The sequence below is a fragment of the Taudactylus pleione genome, unplaced genomic scaffold, assembly GCF_031769625.1.
Source record: "Taudactylus pleione unplaced genomic scaffold, aTauple2 ptg000201l, whole genome shotgun sequence".
Classification (NCBI taxonomy): domain Eukaryota; kingdom Metazoa; phylum Chordata; class Amphibia; order Anura; family Myobatrachidae; genus Taudactylus; species Taudactylus pleione.
Genome location: NW_028284603.1, coordinates 31,230,066 through 31,250,668, shown reverse-complemented (window position 1 = coordinate 31,250,668; position 20,603 = coordinate 31,230,066). Strand labels below are relative to the sequence as shown.

The 20,603-nt window shown below is 47.9% G+C and overlaps 1 protein-coding gene across 1 annotated transcript in view; it reads left to right on the top strand.

Moving 5' to 3' along the window:
* The window catches only part of LOC148518286 (protocadherin Fat 4-like), a 101,824-nt gene that overhangs the window by 61,471 nt on the left and 19,750 nt on the right, over nt 1-20,603 (top strand). Inside the window, exons 24-26 of the mRNA XM_088477444.1 lie at nt 4,387-4,578; nt 8,504-8,601; nt 13,954-14,076. Coding sequence (XP_088333570.1) covers nt 4,387-4,578; nt 8,504-8,601; nt 13,954-14,076 — 413 coding nt within the window. The remainder of the gene's footprint in view (nt 1-4,386; nt 4,579-8,503; nt 8,602-13,953; nt 14,077-20,603) is intronic.

The window sequence follows — 20,603 nt, the reverse complement described above, 5'->3', positions numbered from 1 at the left end:
TAGCCCGCAATTACGCCTACATGCCCTCCGGGAGCACCCAGATACTACATGGTATACGGGTGCAGAGTGTAAACATGCAAGATCCACAAAGCGTGCAACCTACATCAGCCCCTTTATTTATTTATTTTTAGGTGACCCATTAAAGCTTTGTAGACTCCGTCTTTTGTATTAACCTGCATATACCACCAGCATTGGCCTACTTTGCCAGTGCAAGTTTACCAGCAAAATCTTGTCACAATGTCACCTGCACAAAGTCGCCAGCACAATTTTGTCACACTCTCACCTATACAACTTCGCCACAACTTTGACAGCACAATATCATCACAACCTCGCCAGCACAATCCTGTCACATCCTCACCTGTACAACCTTGCCAGCACAGCCTGAGATTATGCTTGCGAGGTTGTGACAAGATTATGGCGAGGTTGTGGCAATGTTGTGCAGGGGAGGGTGTGACGAGATTGTGCTCGGGAGGGTGTGACGAGATTGTGCTCGGGAGGGTGTGACGAGATTGTGCTCGGGAGGGTGTGACGAGATTGTGCTCGGGTGGGTGTGACGAGATTGTGCTCGGGAGGGTGTGACGAGATTGTGCTCGGGAGGGTGTGACGAGATTGTGCTCGGGAGGGTGTGACGAGATTGTGCTCGGGAGGGTGTGACGAGATTGTGCTCGGGAGGGTGTGACGAGATTGTGCTCGGGAGGGTGTGACGAGATTGTGCTGGGGAGGGTGTGACGAGATTGTGCTGGGGAGGGTGTGACGAGATTGTGCTGGGGAGGGTGTGACGAGATTGTGCTGGGGAGGGCGTGGCGAGAATGTGCTGGGGAGGGCGTGACGAGATTGTGCTGGGGAGGGTGTGACGAGATTGTGCTGGGGAGGGTGTGACGAGAATGTGCTGGGGAGGGTGTGACGAGATTGTGCTGGGGAGGGTGTTACGAGATTGTGCTGGGGAGGGTGTGACGAGATTGTGCTGGGGAGGGTGTGACGAGATTGTGCTGGGGAGGGTGTGACGAGATTGTGCTGGGGAGGGTGTGATGAGAATGTGCTGGGGAGGGTGTGACGAGATTGTGCTGGGGAGGGTGTTACGAGATTGTGCTGGGGAGGGTGTGACGAGATTGTGCTGGGGAGGGTGTGACGAGATTGTGCTGGGGAGGGTGTGACGAGATTGTGCTGGGGAGGGTGTGACGAGATTGTGCTGGGGAGGGTGTGACGAGACTGTGCTGGGGAGGGTGTGACGAGATTGTGCTGGGGAGGGTGTGACGAGATTGTGCTGGGGAGGGTGTGACGAGATTGTGCTGGGGAGGGTGTGACGAGACTGTGCTGGGGAGGGTGTGACGAGATTGTGCTGGGGAGGGTGTGACGAGATTGTGCTGGGGAGGGTGTGACGAGATTGTGCTGGGGAGGGTGTGATGAGAATGTGCTGGGGAGGGTGTGACGAGATTGTGCTGGGGAGGGTGTTACGAGATTGTGCTGGGGAGGGTGTGACGAGATTGTGCTGGGGAGGGTGTGACGAGATTGTGCTGGGGAGGGTGTGATGAGAATGTGCTGGGGAGGGTGTGACGAGATTGTGCTGGGGAGGGTGTTACGAGATTGTGCTGGGGAGGGTGTGACGAGATTGTGCTGGGGAGGGTGTGATGAGACTGTGCTGGGGAGGGTGTGACGAGATTGTGCTGGCAAGGTTGTGGTGAGGAGCACAACCCCTTGCCAACACGATCTCGTCACATCCTCACCTGTACAACCTAGTCAGCACAATCTCGTCGGTACAACCTCGAGCAAGATACCCAAATTTGAATTTTTTTATATGGGGTTACATCATTAGGAAAATACATAGTATTCCAAATATATTTTACATGTTTATCTCAGCTCAGCATAGACTTTCCTGCACAATACCAAAATGGTGATAATCATCATTAACAAGAATATGCCTCTGAGTGATTTAAAGTAAGATTTTGTAGCACAACAATTTCCGAATTTTTAAGTACTTAAATGGGAATTATGTAAAAATCTAATTGTTTTTTAAACCCAAAGTGAATGACAGCTCATCTTTAATATTTACAGTTATATTATGTGTAATCTTCTTAGCATCATTAAACAGATTTTAAGGCATTGTGACACAAAAATGTGTTCTGACACGGTGGGTGCAAATCACTTTTTTATATTAATGTTTATATAAATTATTACTACAATAAATGACCAAAACCCAGCTCATGTGATAGAAACTAGACAGAAATTGTTAACAATCTACCCAGACATCATTAGCTTATTTGTTCATTCGTCACTGGCAAGTTATCTTACATTCTCTCTGAGGGTTCCAGTCAACATTCAGAATGTCGACAATCAAAATGTTGACACCAGAATGTTCTGAAAGTTGTAAGATAACATGTTGACTTTCACAAAGTTGCCGTTGACATGTTCAAAATGTTGACATTGTGAATTTCAACAGTGACAATACAGACACATGCAATTAGGATTATGCTACATATAGCGTTAAGTTTAGGCTGCAATTAGTGTTGGAGTTAGTTTTAGGCTAAAATAGTAGTGTCCAGTGGTGGATTTTACCCAGGTGAGCTAGAACTGCAGCCCCCACCAGGAATTTCTGCCACTGCTCCACCATCCACAGTGAGCTCCAGTCCCGGCAAACCCTCTCCCCACCCCTGCAATCACCCTTGTGTACTACAACCAAGTTCTCGCTAGAGCAGGTCAGGCACAGCAGGGAGCAAGAGACCATCTCCCTGTGTAGACCTCCTGCCCTGCATAGGGAGCAGTTGGCTGTGTAGTGTGTTATTATTGGAAGTTCTGCCTGCTAATCTTATATAGGGCTGGCAGTCTCAGGAGGGTGGGGGGGGGGGGGGGTGGACTCACAGTACAGATTGTGATTAGCAGGCAGAGCCTCCAGCAGGAAGGCCACATTGTGCTAATCGCCGGCCATAATGTGCTTCTAGGGGATGCAGACTATACAGCCCTAAAAGCTGTTTTACTGCAGCTGCGCATCCGCGTTTATTTTTTCATTTACTCCCCGGCTAGATTTTCTGCTCATGGGCAATATATGATTATAGAACTGCAGCCCGGGCAGACCCCCTGACTGATAATTGTAGGAACTGCCAATTGTACTGTCTACACGGTGACTGTCAATATACACAATGTCTGCTTTCAGAAAATGTTGACATTATGTCGGTGTTGACAATGTGGATGTCGACATGTCTTCTGTCAACAATCTGAAAATGTAGACGTATGGTATTGACATAATGAATGTGGACATTCTGCATATGAACACTCGTATCATACCCTACCCCTCCCTGAGTCTGGCTTAAAAGGTTTGAAATGATATGTGAGCAGTATTTTCTCCCTATTTATCAAGCTATTAAACAAGAAGAGCTGGGGTACGAATACAGGATGTAGTTAAAATGCCGGCGGACGGGATACCGGCCGTCGATATAGCGACGAATGACAACAGAATACCGGCGTCGGCATCCCGAACGACGGAATGCCAAACGTCCGGACGGAGGTAAGTAGTGCACTGTCCCCGGGGATGGGGGCGCTAGGTTTAGGCACCCCTGGGGGGACATTAGTGTTAGGCAACCCCCCCGGACCCGGGGGGATTGGTTTAGGGTGCAGGAAGGGGAAGTTAGGGTTAAGCAACACGAGGGGGGGAGATTAGGGTTAGGCACTAGGAGAGAGGTTAGGCACCACTAAGGAAGGGTTAGAGTTAGGGAGGGAAGAGGTTTAGGGATAGCATACTTAACTGTGCGGGTTTCCGGCATCGAGATTTGAACCAGCGGCTATTGAGCCGCCAGGATTTCATACCCATTCCACGAGTACTGCCTGCTGTACTCCTATCGCTATCACCATCTCAGGTTGGCGATCACAGGGATCAAGAAGAAATGCTAAAATACATTATCATTATTAGTTTTTATTGCCAACCAGTATCGCCAAGGAGCAAAGTATCAGTCAGGTGCTCTGATATTTTCATTGTAAAATTAGGGGAAAAAATAAAATAAAAAATCTATTTGTGCAATAATTAGCCTTAGAAAATCTTCCTTATTGTCCAGGCACTTATTGGTTCTTTTGGTCTCCTGTTGGCTAAAGATGCTTCTTGCTGTTGTAAAAGTTGTGTATCCATGAATTAAATGGTTGAAATCATGTGTAACACTATCTAGAATATAACAGTATTCATTTCACTACAAACGAGCGGTCTAGTTCTGGAAAACATGCAATAGAGAAACATCTCTTATTACACCGCATACATTTAGGTTGTCTATCATTGAGGTCGTCTATTTTACTTGCGGAGCAGGAATTCCTATACTATACTGAGGAGACTTTTTTCATTGCCAAAATACTTACAATGTGTTTGATTTGTTTCATTTTAATGCCTGTAAACACATTGTTTTAAAGGCTAAAGACCAAGATGTAATATCGAATGAAGCCCTTATCTACAGCTTGGTGAACCAAACAGGGGAAGAATTTGGAATTGATAAACACACTGGACAGATTATAGTTGGATCTTTGACAGGAAAAGCTGGAATATTTAGCTTCACAGTCCAGGCTACAGATCCCTACGGTGTCTCTGACCAAACTGTTGTTCAGGTAAGATGGCGTTCTCCACTGTGAAGGATTTCTGCATGTCATTTATTATGTACAGTACAAGAGCTTGCTGGAGTGCTCATATCATAACCTGGAACTCCTTACCCCTATAGGAGTGGCCGCATACCTTCATTGTGTCTGTTCCAAAAAGTTTGCAGTATTGCTGGCCTCAGATTAAAGTAAAATATTTAAACTACATAACGGTTATTGTCCTCCCCCATGGTGATAATAAACCTTTTAATATATTAAGTCTACAGATTTTTATTTTTCTAGATCGTTGCAATCATGTTACATCTTCACTCCAAATCACCTTGCTGGATATTACTTTCAGCGTAAACCCTTTCCTTTTCATTTGCCTCTGTTCTAGCCAATTAAATGCTTTGCTTTAGAGTAGGTGACTCCATATCGGGGACTCCCTAACCCTACACGAGGACACAGAATGCCTCAGCAGCCCCATTTCTCATGGTGCCCTTCTGCTGTTCCTTATAAATAACAAAACCTTATTAATAAAATTCATGAATTCAGGTAGTTTAACCCTTCAACCTCCAATACCAGTAAGAATACATTTGTATTTCGACTCTACACCCTAGTAATGGAAAATCCATTTCTGCCTACACATCAACATTGGCAATCACATCTCTTCCTGGACCAGCCCTTCTCTGGGGAGTACATCATTTCTAATAATTATGTTAATGTTTTTGTTCATCTAATATATACTTTATAGTCACTAGATTTCCATGTACTGTAGCTAGACCTTTAGTACCTTTTTCTCAATGTTGAGGAAGAGTCTTCTAAAGCTTGGTAGGAAGTTCCACAAGAAGGCAAGAGGGAGAGCTGATAAGGGAGTGTGCTACTGCACAGACTCCATTATATTTTTTCAGCTGAGGCTTCATTCCCTATTCAAAGATGGCCACCGAAGTAACTACTGAGCATGTGCGGGGCCATCTTGCTTTTACTTTGAGAGAGCAACACAGTGGGAGACGGACGTATTATCCTGCATTAACTGCTGTTCCAGCATCCCCAAGCTATATACAGTCAACGGCTAGTGAGCTGTCTCAAAACCCACTCCCCTCAAGCTATGTCGCTCCACCCAAGCTATGCTCCATTATAACCAGTGTTTCACAGTAAATATGGCTGTACATCATATATCTTTCAATAAACCATCGTACTGGTTAAGCAACTGGGCTGTCTGTAGTGATAAGGCATTCCGCTGGTGTGTACATAACTATGCCATATCATCGCACCTGTACACATGCATTTCCAACAGTGACTAGGTCAGTGATGTATGAAGATGAGGACTCATTTACGGCTTTAAAGCTGAAGATAAGCCACTTCAATAGAATCCTGGAGGTAAGGGTGAACCAGTGTAGGGATTTGATACAGTGAATGTCAGGAGAAGACGACCTATCAATACTATGGCACTTAATATGGATTGTAGAGGGGAAAGAAGGGTAAAAGGAAGTACAGATAGCAGGAAGTTGAAGTAGTCAAGGTAATTGATGATGAAAGCATGGATATGTGCTTTGGTGATGTTCAAATTGAGAAAGGGTCATATTTTGGCAGTGTTTCTATGTAAATGGAATAAGTTGACTGCGGAGTTGAAGATTATACCAAGTATGAAAGTATGAAATTAACAGTGATGGAAATTGAAAGAGGTGGTAATACAAGGAGGAGGGAAGATGATGAGCTTTGTGTAGGACAAGTTGAGCTGTAGCTAGCTTTGGGACATCCAAGTCCAAAGATGGAGAGGCAGTTTGTCACATGGGACAAAAAAGATGAATAAAACGTAAAGATAGTCTGTATAGAAGTGAACAAAGTTTTGGGGGACCTCAATAGATTGAGGGAATGGAGGAGAGGAATTATCAGAAATTTCAGCATCTACAGAGTCAGGAGTTTACGGGGAAGAGGATGGTTAACTGTATCCAAAGCTGCAGAGAGGTCAATGAGGATGAGAAGGGATAAGTGACCCTTTGACGTAGATATAAATAGATTGTTGTTCAGTTTTGGTGTAGAAGAGCAGATTGAGTGGATAGAAAGTTGGTCACTAAAGTCGTTTGGAAGCAAATTTAGAAAAGGAATGAGGCGGTAACTGGAAAGAAAGGTACAGTCAGGAGATGGTTTCTAGTGTCAGTGGAAAACACAGGCTGAAGAAGTGAACTGGGTGAGGACAAGCATTGAAGTTAGGGACTTAGAGTGTGAGGTCCCCTGTCATAATGTGAACCAGCATAAGCCTGGGCCCTCTCCTCAGATTACCTTTTATACTTTATGTACAGGGATCATATTGTTATATATGTGAATATATACATATTTTACATTTATATTTGCATAATTAACTTGCTAACATTCATTAATTTAATGAAACATTAAGATTTTTCTGTATGCTGGAATTCTTTATCCATATATGTTTTGTACTCTGTGTAAGACTGGGGGCTCTATTTACTACAATCCGCATTTGTAATGCAGATTGTAGGCAATATCACAGGGATTTACTACAAATCCATTGCAGGGACACAGCTTGCGATAAAGTTCTATCCCTGCGAATCCCCTCCGGAGCCTTATCACGGAATTTACACAAAAAATACAGTGACAAGTGCCCTGCACATGCGCCGAACGGCTGCCGCTGCTACCTCCCCCCCAGCGCTAAGCCCCCCCCTGGTGCTAAGCCCCGCCCCCCCATCGCGGACCCCTGCAACCCCCCACCTTCCCTTCCTTACACTTACCTGCAGTTATCGGGCCTCCCGTGATGTCCTCTGTCGCTCCTGTCGGGTGACATCCCATACTGCACTGGGACCCTGTCAGGTGACGACTGGGCCCTAGTGTAGCATGGGAGACCAGCTGCCCGGAGGGAGGACATCACCAGAGCCCCGAACTCAGGTCCCTGGACTCAGGTAAGTTTGGGGTTTTTTACTTTTTACAGTGAATCAGCGTGTGGTCTGTTTAGACCACACAGCTGATCACTGGGGCCGGCTCCGGGCTCTGCTCTGCCCTTTATAGCGGAGCAGGAGTCCAGTAACCGGGGAAGACCCTGGATAACGCCACCTCCAGGTGGCGTTATTATCACAGAGCTTTCCCTGGTATTTTTTCACATTTTATTTTTTAGTAACTTTGGTCAGATCACATTTCCCATTACAATTATGGGAAATGCGATCTGATTACTAAAAATAAGTGATAATTAGGGGTTGGAGTAGAATTTTATGAATTCTACTTCAATTGCCCTTTAGTAACTGCAGGTGATACTAAAATAATGTGAAAAGAGTGTGAAAACACCCTTTTTCACATTATTTTAGTAAAAATAATGTTAATAAATAGAGCCGTGGCTGAGATGTTTGTGCAACATGCCCTAGTGGTAGCATCTCTGTACATTAGGCAGCATAGTGTTTTCTGCCTACATTTGACTGTAGACTACATATACATTTGCTACTTACTTATAATAGATGCTAGTATTAATGACTGGTATACCTTGCTGCACTTCTCTGATAATGGGGCATATGTATCAAGCTTGAAGTGAGATAAAATTGTGAAATATATATCACCAACCAATCAGCTCCAAACTATCATTTCTTAAACACAGCCCGCAAATTGTAAGTTATAAGCTGATTGGTTGGTGATATACTGTATATGCTCCAAAATCTTTTCAGCAAAATGTTATTTTCTTTTCATGCATACTCCCAATATTCAGCAAGCAGTTCAAATAACATAAATGTAAATACCAAAGAGTCACAACTGTGTGAAGTCCTTTATCATGAAACTTATCATGACTATAATGTAACAATGTATATTTGTATTTGAATAGTTTTACCTTAATGTGTTTGTGCCTGTTGTACTTGTTCTCAGGTCCGTACCCCACTTTTGAATTGCAAATGCCCTTAGCAAGTCTTATGTACAGGAATGGGAAATGATTGTAATAAAAACATTTTTTACTTTACAGATCAAGGTGGAATCCCCACCATCTTCAGACGACGTCGTAGAAATTAAAATAAATCAGACATTAAATGAAGTCCAATCTCACATTCCAAAAATTATCAGGTAGAGCTTTGTATTTTATGCAGTGGGTTAAGCAAATTATTATTAATTTACTTATTTGTAAGGTGCCACAAAGTGTTCAACCCTGTATAATGGGCTGGAATAAAAAACAACACAAAACCAACAAACTAAATAGTGCAGAACAGAGGTACAGGGACAACTTGAGAGCGACCAGCGTGAGACAATTCTGTGCGCAGGAGAATATTCACGTATAGGGGCTGATTCTCAGTTGTAAGCTGCTGTGACCACTTAGCATCTTTTGCTGAAGTCACGTCTACGACTAATGCTAGTGTCAGCCCTGGTGAACATACGTGCATATTACTGTGCAAGGACTGAGGCGCCCACTGTCAGTGTTCTTAGACACTGAAATACAGCTTGGTACATTTTATGCCGGGTACACACTAGACGATGTCTAGTGTGTACGACATCAGCGGGACCCGGCAGGGGTGCCAGCATCTGCAAGTGCATACACATTTACCGATGCAGGCAGTGACGGAACAACAGCAGGGACCATTCTTTATTGGGCAGCATGGACCCCGCTAATTATAATGCCCAGTGAATGTCGCAGATGACGCTCGTGAGTCCGGGGCAACCCCTGGCCGGTGGGTGCCGGGTTGATTGTGTATAAAATAGATGAAATAACATTGACTTTTACAGGAGAACTAAAGGTCCCTGCAAGCCTCCCCCGCATGCTGGTACTTGGAGAACTAGAAGTACCAGCATGCGGGGCATTAAGGACCTGCTGGTACCTCTAGTTCACCTGAAAAATAAATATTACATGAAAAAATCTTACTGATCTGTGCATGGATCTGTGTAATTCACGCCTGCTCATGCTAAAAATTCCAGAATGAAGCAGGTTTATTATTTTGGGGATTTGAAGTTCAATTGTTTGTTCGATTTTGTGTTTAATTTGGTTTCCGATTTGGACATGGGCATGTAAAATTGAACAAGAAATCACTGTTCAAAATCGAATTCGATTTAGAGGCTTCCAAAATCGAATTTTAGTAAATGTGGGATTTTGAATGCAAAATGTAACTTTGATAAATATACCTCTTAGACTCATGTGCAGTACATAAATAAAAAAATCAAACAACTACTTCCAACATAGCGAGCAACTAAGAATCAGGGAGAAACATAGAGGCTGATATAGAGTCGCACGCAATTGTACGCACTCTGCTATTTCTTAACCAATAAACATCTTCGTACTAAAGATCATGTCCATGAGATGAATATTATTGGCAGACACTGCGATGGTAGGTGGGAGCAGTGTGCAATGGAGGTTAGTCCTCACAGCAGATCTCAGGGCCCCTCCTGTCCCAGGGTTCCGTGTGCACCTGCACACCTTGCACACATTATAAATACACCTATGTTCCAATAGTTTTGGGACTACTCAGGGGCACGTCCTTACACTGAGAGGATGGAGGAGAGAAAAAGACTTATGGTGTAGCCGCCCATGCACAGGTCGGAGACCTCACCCCGGCTGCTGATTCAGGGCCTAGTGCAGGAAACAGTTCAAGGCGGTCTCACATTAGGGCATCTCACCCAGTGGCGTAACTAAGGTATTTGGAGCCCAGGGCAAGTTAAAAAACAGAGCCGTCCCCTAAGTAGGTGCGCTCATCAAAGACGCGTGCCGAAAAAGTGGGCATGGTCACATGCCACAAGGGGCGTGGTCACTGGAAAATGGGGCGTGGCAACATGACACGCCACCATTTCTCGTCACTCTGGGAACATTCCTTTCCATATGAACCTTAATGCCCCAAGTAGTAGTGCCCCTCTTGCAATGCCCACTGTAGTAGTGCTCATTATGCAGTGCCCCCTGTAGTAGTGCCCATTATGCAGTACCCCCTGTAGTAGTGCCCCTTATACAGTGCCCCGAGTAGTGCACCCTTATACAGTGCCCCCAGTAGTACCACTCATACAGTGCCCCCAGTAATGCCCCTTATACAGTGCCGCTAGCAGTGGTCTCCCTATACAGTGCCCCCAGTAGTGGTCCCCCTTATGCAGTGCTCTCAGTAGTGCCCCTTATACAGTACCCCCAGTAGTGGTCCCCCCCTATGCAGTGCTCTCAGTAGTGCCCCTTATACAGTGCCCCCAGTAGGGTTCCCTCCTATGCAGCGCTCTCAGTAGTGCCCTTTATACAGTGCCCTCAGTAGTGGTCTCCCCCTATGCAGTGCTCTCAGTAGTGCCCCTTATACAGTGCCCCCAGTAGGGTTCCCTCCTATGCAGCACTCTCAGTAGTGCCCTTTATACAGTGCTCCCAGTAGTGGTCCCTCCTATGCAGTGCCCCAGTAGTAGTTCCCCCTATGCAGTGCCCCAGTAGTAGTTCCCCCTATGCAGTGCCCCAGTAGTAGTTCCCCCTATGCAGTGCCCCCAGGAGTGGTCCCCCCATGCAGCGCTCTCAGTAGTGCCCCTTATACAGTGCCCCCAGTAGGGTTCCCTCCTATGCAGCGCTCTCAGTAGTGCCCTTTATACAGTGCCCTCAGTAGTGGTCCCCCCTATGCAGTGCTCTCAGTAGTGCCCCTTATACAGTGCCCCCAGTAGGGTTCCCTCCTATGCAGCGCTCTCAGTAGTGCCCTTTATACAGTGCCCCCAGCAGTGGTTCGCCCTATGCAGTGCCCCTTATACAGTACCCCCAGTAGTGGTCCCCCCATATGCAGTGCTCTCAGTAGTGCCCCTTATACAGTGCCCCCAGTAGGGTTCACTCCTATGCAGCGCTCTCAGTAGTGCCCTTTATACAGTGCCCCTAGTAGTGGTCCCTCCTATGCAGTGCCCCTTATACAGTGCCCCAGTAGTAGTTCCCCCTATGCAGTGCCCCAGTAGTAGTTCCCCTTATGCAGTGCCCCCAGGAGTGGTCCCCCCATGCAGTGCTCTCAGTAGTGCCCCTTATACAGTACCCCCAGTAGTGGTCCCCCCATATGCAGTGCTCTCAGTAGTGCCCCTTATACAGTGCCCCTAGTAGGGTTCCCTCCCATGCAGCGCTCTCAGTAGTGCCCTTTATACAGTGCCCCCAGTAGTGGTCCCTCCTATGCAGTGCCCCTTATACAGTGCCCCAGTAGTAGTTCCCCCTATGCAGTGCCCCAGTAGTAGTTCCCCCTATGCAGTGGCCCCAGTAGTAGTTCCCCCTATGCAGTGCCCCCAGTAGGGTTCCCTCCCATGCAGCGCTCTCAGTAGTGCCCTTTATACAGTGCCCCCCAGTAGTGGTCCCTCCTATGCAGTGCCCCTTATACAGTGCCCCAGTAGTAGTTCCCCCTATGCAGTGCCCCAGTAGTAGTTCCCCCTATGCAGTGGCCCCAGTAGTAGTTCCCCCTTTGCAGTGGCCCCAGTAGTAGTTCCCCCTATGCAGTGCCCCAGTAGTAGTTCCCCCTATGCAGTGCCCCAGTAGTAGTTCCCCCTATGCAGTGGCCCCAGTAGTAGTTCCCCCTATGCAGTGGCCCCAGTAGTAGTTCCCCCTATGCAGTGCCCCAGTAGTAGTTCCCCCTATACAGTGCCCCCAGTAGGGTTCCCTCCCATGCAGCGCTCTCAGTAGTGCCCTTTATACAGTGCCCCCAGTAGTGGTCCCTCCTATGCAGTACCCCCTATGCAGTGCCCCCAGTAGTGGTCCCCCCATGCAGTGCCCCCAGTAGTGGTCCCCCCATGCAGTGCCCCCAGTAGTGGTCTCTTTTATGCAGTGCACCCAGTAATGCCCCTTATACAGTGGCCGCAGCAGTGGTCCGCCCTATGCAGTGACCCTTATACAGTGCCCCAGTAGTGGTCCCCCCTATGCAGTGCGCCAGTAGTGGTCGCCCTATGCAGTGCCCCTTATACAGTGCCCCCAGTAGGGTTTCCCTTCCATGCAGCGCTCTCAGTAGTGCCCTTTATACAGTGCCCCCAGTAGTGGTCCCTCCTATGCAGTGCCCCTTATACAGTGCCCCAGTAGTGGTCCCCCCTTATGCAGTGGCCCCAGTAGTGGTCCCCCCTATGCAGTGCGCCTTATATAATGCCCCCAGTAGTAGTCCTCCCTATGCAGTGCCCCTTATATAGTGCCCCCAGTAGTAGTCCCCCCTATGCAGTGCCCCCAGTAGAGCCCCAAGTAGTATCCCCCCCCCCTTTGCAGTATCCCCAGTAGTGGTCGCCCCTATGCAGTGTCCCCAGCAGTAGTCCCCCTTATGCAGTGCCCCCTATTAGTAGTCCCCCCATGCAGTGTCTCCAGTAGTAGTCGCTCCTATGCAGTGCCACCCCTAGCAGTGCCAGACAAAGACACACATAAAAAAACCCACAAAACTTACCTGAATCCCCGCTCCTGCGCTGCCGCCGCCCGCTTCTCCGTCCTCCCGGGCTAGTCAGCTTTGCACTATGGGAGAGACGTCATGACGTCTCTCCCATCACCCACTTTGGGAGCCAGGAGATGGAGCTCATGAGTGAGCTCCTGTCCAGCTCTGGCAGTGGGTGCAGCACAGCAGTCAATGAGAGTCTGTCTGACTCTCATTGGCTGCCAAAACAAACACATTGCCGCCGGGTAGTACGAGTGTACTAGCCGGCGGCGGTGTTTGTTACTGTGTAGTGCAGACCGCACGGTACTGCACTGACCAGTGTCCTGGGCCGAGGCCAGCAGCGCTAAAACCCTCCCTCCCCCCGAGGGCGCGAGCCTTCCTCGACCCCCCCTAGATATGCCACTGGTCTTACCTATAACAAAAAACATGAGGGTGTTATGTAAACATAAAATAACAAAATGCATCAACATGCAAATGTATTCCAGTCCACATATCTGTAATGGTGCATACACACGATCAGATTTTTTCTTCAGATATGGACGATAACGATTTAAAAATCGTTCAGTCGTTCATATCTGAAGGAAAATCGTTCATATCTGACATGCCTGAACGATGGACGATCAACGATGCGCGTTCCCGTTTGTCAGATAACGATATCTGACATCTGATGGGTTTGCAGTCAGACTTGGACGATTCCATTCATTTTAATGCAGTCAAAAATCGTTCAATCGTTCAAATCGTTCAATCGTTCATCTGACAAATCTGACAAGTCTGACAAATCTGACCGTGTGTACGCTCCATAAGAAGACATTCAGTACATGTTACGTCAGACATTTACTGTAGTTAAAGCATTTTCTTCACTGGTCACATGAAATACTCTGACTAAGGCACTGTCTACCAGCTCCATAATGAAATGGCGTTTTATGGCAATTTGTTTAGAATAGATCTATCATGGTGCTCAATCCTGGAATGGAGGATAAGTCTATTGCACCTTTGTTGTCATATGAAATGCTGATGGTCTCATCTGAGCTAAAAATACCTAGCTACTACTGTAGATAATTCTTAATCAGACTGAATTATATATAGAGTTGTGTATCTATTACAGGATTCTGGAAGACGTGCTGCAGCAGAACATTACATTAGATAACCTAGATTCTGATGCCAAAAATAAACAAGATACAGACATTCAATTTCAAGCTGTTGGCACAAGTAAACAGGAGCTGGAGAGGTAAGAGCCTTGAGATGTCAGCCTGCATCTTAGTAATGTCACATCTTGCACACACATCACAACCGACCCAGCCTCACTTACCGTGCACAAGCTGTAAGTAACCTCACATGGAACATCAGATCTCTTTCACAGTGTACTCTCAGAACAAAAAAAAATACATACTTAAAACAATCTATCACTAACACCTAATTTGATAACATGGTAATAAAATATTTAAACTAAAATGTTCTTCATTGTTATGTATTTAAAGCAATGATACACCCACACTAAAAAATAAATATATTTTACCCAAAGAACCCACATAGATCCAGTATTCACAAAGATGAAAAAACAGGGGCACTTACCAAGGTTAGCAAAGTTAGACAAGAAAAAAAAAAAGTCTGATACGGCACGTGATCATGATGTCACTAATTTATTCAGAGGAGGAAAGTCAGCAAAAAATTCCAAAGTGCTTTATTATAAGGACGTAGTTGTGCCCTTATGTTAAGGTTGAATTGGAAAAAAACGGAATTCTCCCATAGTGAATTCCTGAGGAGTGGGCATGGTGTTTAAGGGGCTAACCCCACAAAAGCTTTTGGATGTACCGAGCTGAAAGTTGGAATGGACGGGTAGAACTGTCGCTCGGTGCTGTAGGCCATACTTCAGGGCAAAAATAAATAAATGAGGATTTGGGAACAATCTACATTTCCAACTGTCAGTTTTTTCGACCACTTTCAATTAGGACCACTTTTCTGCTGTAGTCTATGGGGAATTTTTGGGAAGGCTTAAGTCAGGGTAGGGGACGAATTTAGACTTGGGGTTTGTTTTATTAGGTAGCTCTTGTTCCAGGGTAGGGCCTTTTGGGGTTCAGGTAATTGAGAAAGTTATAGTTTTTAAACTATTAACCCACAAATGCCACATTATAGAGATAGGGAATTGTCAACTTGCTAAGCAATGTCAGTTGGTGGCCACCTGCAGGGGGTGTACAGTGGCTTCACTTGGGTGCACAAATATGGCTGCCTTTTAGCTCGCATCCCGTTTTTATTAGGTGAACTGGAGGGGAATTACATACATTTTTGTGATAGAGTGGGGCTGGTGGTGTTTTGGGCTTGGTGTGGGCACATTATCACAGTAATGAACCCTGGCACCGCTCACATTAATGAGTTTAATCCTTTGGTTCGAGCGGTGCCAGAGGAGGTAATAATTGGAATTCTCCCATAGGGAATTCCTGAGATGGGGGCATGGTGTTTGAGGGGCTACATCTCAAAAGCTATTGGACGTACTGAACTGAAATTTGGCATGGACCTGAAGAACTGAGGTTTGTATTGTTAGGTACCTCTTGTTGCAGTGTACGGGGGAAGCAATCGGGAAGCCGACTGCCTAAATACCGGCAGCCGGCTTCCCGACGGTCATATCCCGGCAAGGGTGAAATGCCGGGCGTCTAGATGTAGACGGCCGCATTTCCCAGACGCCGGGAGACAGGCGCCCGGCATCCCGATCGTAGTGATGCCGGGCGCCGCGAGCGGACAGCCGTGGGAGGGAGGGTTAGGTTTAGGGCTCCTGGGGGGGGGAACTTAGGGTTAGGCACCCCCCCGGGAGAGTTAGGGTTAGGCTAGGGGGAGGGAGGGTTAGGGTTAGGCACCCCCGGGGGGGACTTAGGGTTAGGCACCCCCCGGGGGACTTAGGTTTAGGCAGCGGGGAAGGGGGTGGATAGGGTTAGGAACTTAGAGGGGGGATTAGGGTTAGGCACTTGGGGGGGAAGTTAGGGTTAGGCACCGCTAAGGAGGGTTAGGATTAGGGGGGTTAGGTTAGGTTAGTACATACTCACCTATCCACGATCGGGATTTCCAGCGCTGTCGGGCTTCCGCTGCTCGGAACTCTGCTGATGTCGGCCTGCCGCTGACGGCCGGCGGTATTTCATACCCATTCCGTGTACGGCCTTTTGTGGTACAGGCAATTGAGAAAGTTACAGTTTTTTAACAATTGGCTAAAATATGCCCCTTTTTAAAGATAGGGAAGTTTAACTTGCTGCGTATGCTCAGTTGGTGACCTCCTGCAGGGGGGGGGGGGGGGTACAGTGGCTTCACTTGAACAAACATGGTCGCCTTTTAGCCCGCTTCCCGTTTTTATTAGGTGTACAGTGTATATATTGGATGTATATGGTGTATACAAGTATATAGGTGTATACAAGTATATATAGTTTATGTATTGGTGTAGGCTGCAAGATTGTATGTATATATATATATATATATATATATATATATATATATAAATATATATATATACACAAACAGTACAAGGCCCAGCAGCACAGCGGCCGCACGCCCGGCGCTCACAGGAGGACACACCGGGTCAGTAAGAGGACACCAGTTTTGATCATGTCTCCGGGCGGAGGGCAGGGGGAAATGACCGAAACGACACATCCAGGGCTTCGGGAGCAGTGGGCTGCACCGATGAGACACAGCAGAAGGGGATAGCAGAAAGCAGGTAATAAGGCACCAACAAGAAGAGGCGGCTGCACATCTTACAACTTCCTTCACACCGAAACTCCTGCTGCCTCTGTGTGTGATGCCGATGTCCCGGAGTGATGCCACTGTGCTGAGCCACCTGTGTCTGCCCACGGGGAGCATGTTCCCGTCCGGCTGTGAGTGGCGGCGAGCACTCCCTCCCTGGTGTACATTTCTGCTGCCATCTACCAGATATTTCACACAGCTGGACCCCCTTGTGTATTGTACAGTACACCAACCAGGGGACCCTCTCGCACTTCCTGGAGACCATGCAGCCCAGTACAGTGCAGACTGCAGGACCGGGAGGGGAAACATGGTGTTCTATGTAGATAATAGTTTCAGACAGGCTGTGAGATGAAGCCCCCTGTTGACTGAGCCCTCAGGTATGAAACACAGGGTGGCTGTGTGTGCTGTGTGCCAGCTGTGACTGACAGCTCTCTGTGGGAAGTAAATGTAAACTACGGTCAGGGTGGGAAGATGGCGGCGTCCGAGGACATACCAGGTCAGAAGGTTGAAGAAACCGGTCTGGATCATGTCTCCAGGCGGGGAGGGGGAAGCGGATATCCCGGCAGCAGCGGCACAGTCAAGGCTCAGGTGGAGACTGATCTCCAGGTGTTAGATAGACCGAAACCGAAACTATGGTCAGGGTGGGTCCAGGGGGATGGCGGGGTCCAACAGCCTCATCTGTCCCCCTCACCTTCCACTATGTCATATATGTATAATATACATGTTCTTCTAACACTCCACGTATGTATGTCATATATACACCTACTAATATATACATGTCCTGTCATCCACACCTCCTAATATATTCAGTACACAGGCCCGCAGAGCCGCGGCGGGCCCGGGTAAAAGGGAGTGTGGCCTAATCACGGGATGCGTGGTCTCGCCCCCTTCGGTTAAAAAAGAAAAAGTAAAGTTTTGCAGTGCTGCACGCCAGGATGGGGGGCGCTCTGAGCCCCCTCAGCCAGGCGCATAACCAGCAGGGGAAACGATCAGCTTCTTAGCAGCCGCGAGCAGTCTCCCAGTGCAGCCCAGCACACAGCAGCTCATGCTGGGCTGCTTTGATGTAAGAGGGAGGGGGGTGGGGTGGTGCTGGGTTCCTCCAGCAAGCCCGAGCCTGGGGAAATAATGAGGTGTGCTGGGCTGCTGTGATGTAAGAGGGGGGCAAAGCGTGCCACACCTGAGCCCCCTGCCGGGCCCCTCCAGAAATCCAGGGCCCGGGGAATTAGTACCCCCCCCCTCGTGCCAGTACATGTCCTGTCACCTCATACTGTATATATATGTCATATACATAGGGCCGGCGCAAGACAAATTTTTTAGGTAAGCAATAAAAAATATTGCCGCCCCAAGGGGTACCAATGCACGGGCCGAATGCACGCGCCCAGAAAAAAAATAAAGGAGCATGGTCTAGTGGGAAACATAATACACCCAACACCTCTCAAAAAATATGAATAACCCCCATCCCACATGATACATCCCCACCCACATAATACACAGCACACCCCTCAAATAACATTAATAAACCCCCACCCAACATCACACCCCTACCCTACATAATACACAGCACACCCCTGAAATAACAATATACCACCACACCACAGATCACATTAATATACCCCCACCCCACATAATACACCCCACACCTCTCAAATAATATTAATATCCCTCAAACCAACATGATACAGCACACCCCTCAAACAACATTAATAAACCACCACCACACATAATAATACACCCCACGCATCGCAAATAATGATAATATAGCCGGGCCACACCACATAATACACCCCACCCCTCAGATCACATTAATATGCCCAGCACCCCACATAATACACAGCACATCCCTCAAGTAACATTATTAACCACCCACCCCACATAATATACAGCACAGCCCTCAAATAACATTAATAAACCCCTACCCAACACAACACATCACCTCCCAACATAATACACAGCACACTCTTCAAATAACAATAATATAACCCCCACACCCCCACCCCTCAGATCACATTAATATACCCCCCAACCCACACCTCTCAAATAACATTAACACATTTCCCCCTCCCCAGATACTTACCACCACACCTGTAGAAGGCTGTCACTAGTCTGGCGGTCTCGTCACATTGTGCAACTCCCGTGTAAGACAGAGTCAGACAGGAGGAGTAGCAGAGGCATGCTGTGACTCAGGAAGGAGATAGAAGTGGTGGGGTCTCGATGAGGGAAAGGAGTAGGAATACAACCTATTGGTGGCTAGTCCTGGGGGAAGGACCAGCCACCATGTAGCACAGTGCCACCGGTGATAACGGCTCGGCTCTCTCTATGGCAGGGGGTGACAGCTATGCATCCCTGAAGCTGCCTGTAGCACGCAGGGCTGGGATTCAAGTAGCGCATATAACTTTTTCATATTTCTGCACAGTTGATGAGCTATGGGGTGGCGCCCCCGTGTGTCCACTCAACTTGAACAGCCCTGCTCATGACTAGCACAGGCAGCGCTGAAACACAAGCAGGCAGGCGGGTAGATGGGCGTGTGTACGGCGTGATGCCATCATGCCACATTGCATGCATACACATAGGATTCGGAGACACTGGCAGCGGAGCTGGAGAGTTCTATCTACTCCAGTGTCTGTGGCCATGCCGCATTCCCGGCAGCTATTCACGGCGCCCTCTGCCGGCTGGCGCTCTACGCACCTGCGTAGTTGGCGAAATGGGCGGGCCGGCCCTGCATATACACCTCCTAATCCTATACATGTCCTGTCATTTCATATATGTCATATACACACCTGCTAATATATCCTATACATGTCCTGTCTCCTCATATGGTACATAGGAGAGACCATCACTGGGCACTGCCATGTGTGCCCCCCTGCTCCATGCCATCGCTGCCCCCTCCACTATGTGTAATGTAACTACACAGCAATGCCGTCCTCCTCATTTTACACAAGGCGCTGTGTATAGAAGCAGATGCAGGTCACCCGTGGTCCTGGTGGCGGTAGCTCAGTCACTTATACCCACCAGTAGCTGGTGGTGGTGTCCAGGGATTTTCTCCTTCAGCAGCGCGGCAACAGAGGACGGGACGGGGGCGCTGAGCTGGTTGTCAGTGTCTCGGGTGCGATGGGTACTGTAGTCCCGGGAAGGACGTGTTACTCAGTTGAAGCCATTACTAAGCAGCATGCTAGGAATTACAACTCCCAGAGGACATAGAGCCGGATTCAGAGTTGGACACTCTGACAGAGTGCTCGCTCTGAATCAGGGCTGTCCTTCTTCATTTTTAGAGCGGCCTCCTGGCCGCTCGTATAGCTGTGGGTGACCACCCACAGCTATAGCGAGCGGCCAGGAAGATGGTCGCGATGGTCAAGACCATAGCGACCATCGGGCTTGCGACAAGACCCTTGTGGTAGGGTCTTGTTGCCGCAAGCCCTGGAGTGCTTTCGGCTCTATCAGAGCCAAAAGCACCCACTGACATCACTTGTGATGTCAGTGAGGCCGGCCCCAGACGGTAGGCGTTCCCATGGCCACGCCCACCAAAGGGGGCGTGCTGATACTCACCATTGACAGCACGCCCCCTTTGGTGCGAGAACCAGAGCGACGGCTTGCCCGTCGCTATCCGGGTCTCGCACATGCGCATGACAGAGCCGGCTCTGTCGTGTGCATGCGCACTGGGCCAACATCGACCCGCTTGCGAGTGCTCAGCGCTCACGAGCGTGTCTGAATCAGGCCCAGAGAGAGATATCTCTCTCAACTGATCATCTTGGGGAAACCATGTTGCACTGCAGGTGGGCAGATTTAAAATGTGTAGATAGATTTAGATTTGGGAGGGAGGTGTCCAAACTGACATCTAAATTGTAGAGTAATAATAAAGCTGTACAGTATTTGTGGGCTACATGTAAAAGCAGCCAGTATTTACCCTACATGCAACATTTTTTTTATGTATTTACACCCCTTGCATTGCAACATGGTTTGTCCAGGTACACAGTTAAGTGCTATCTCTCTCTCTATTCCCAACTCTGAATCAGGCCCATAGCGCGCAGCGCACTCAAC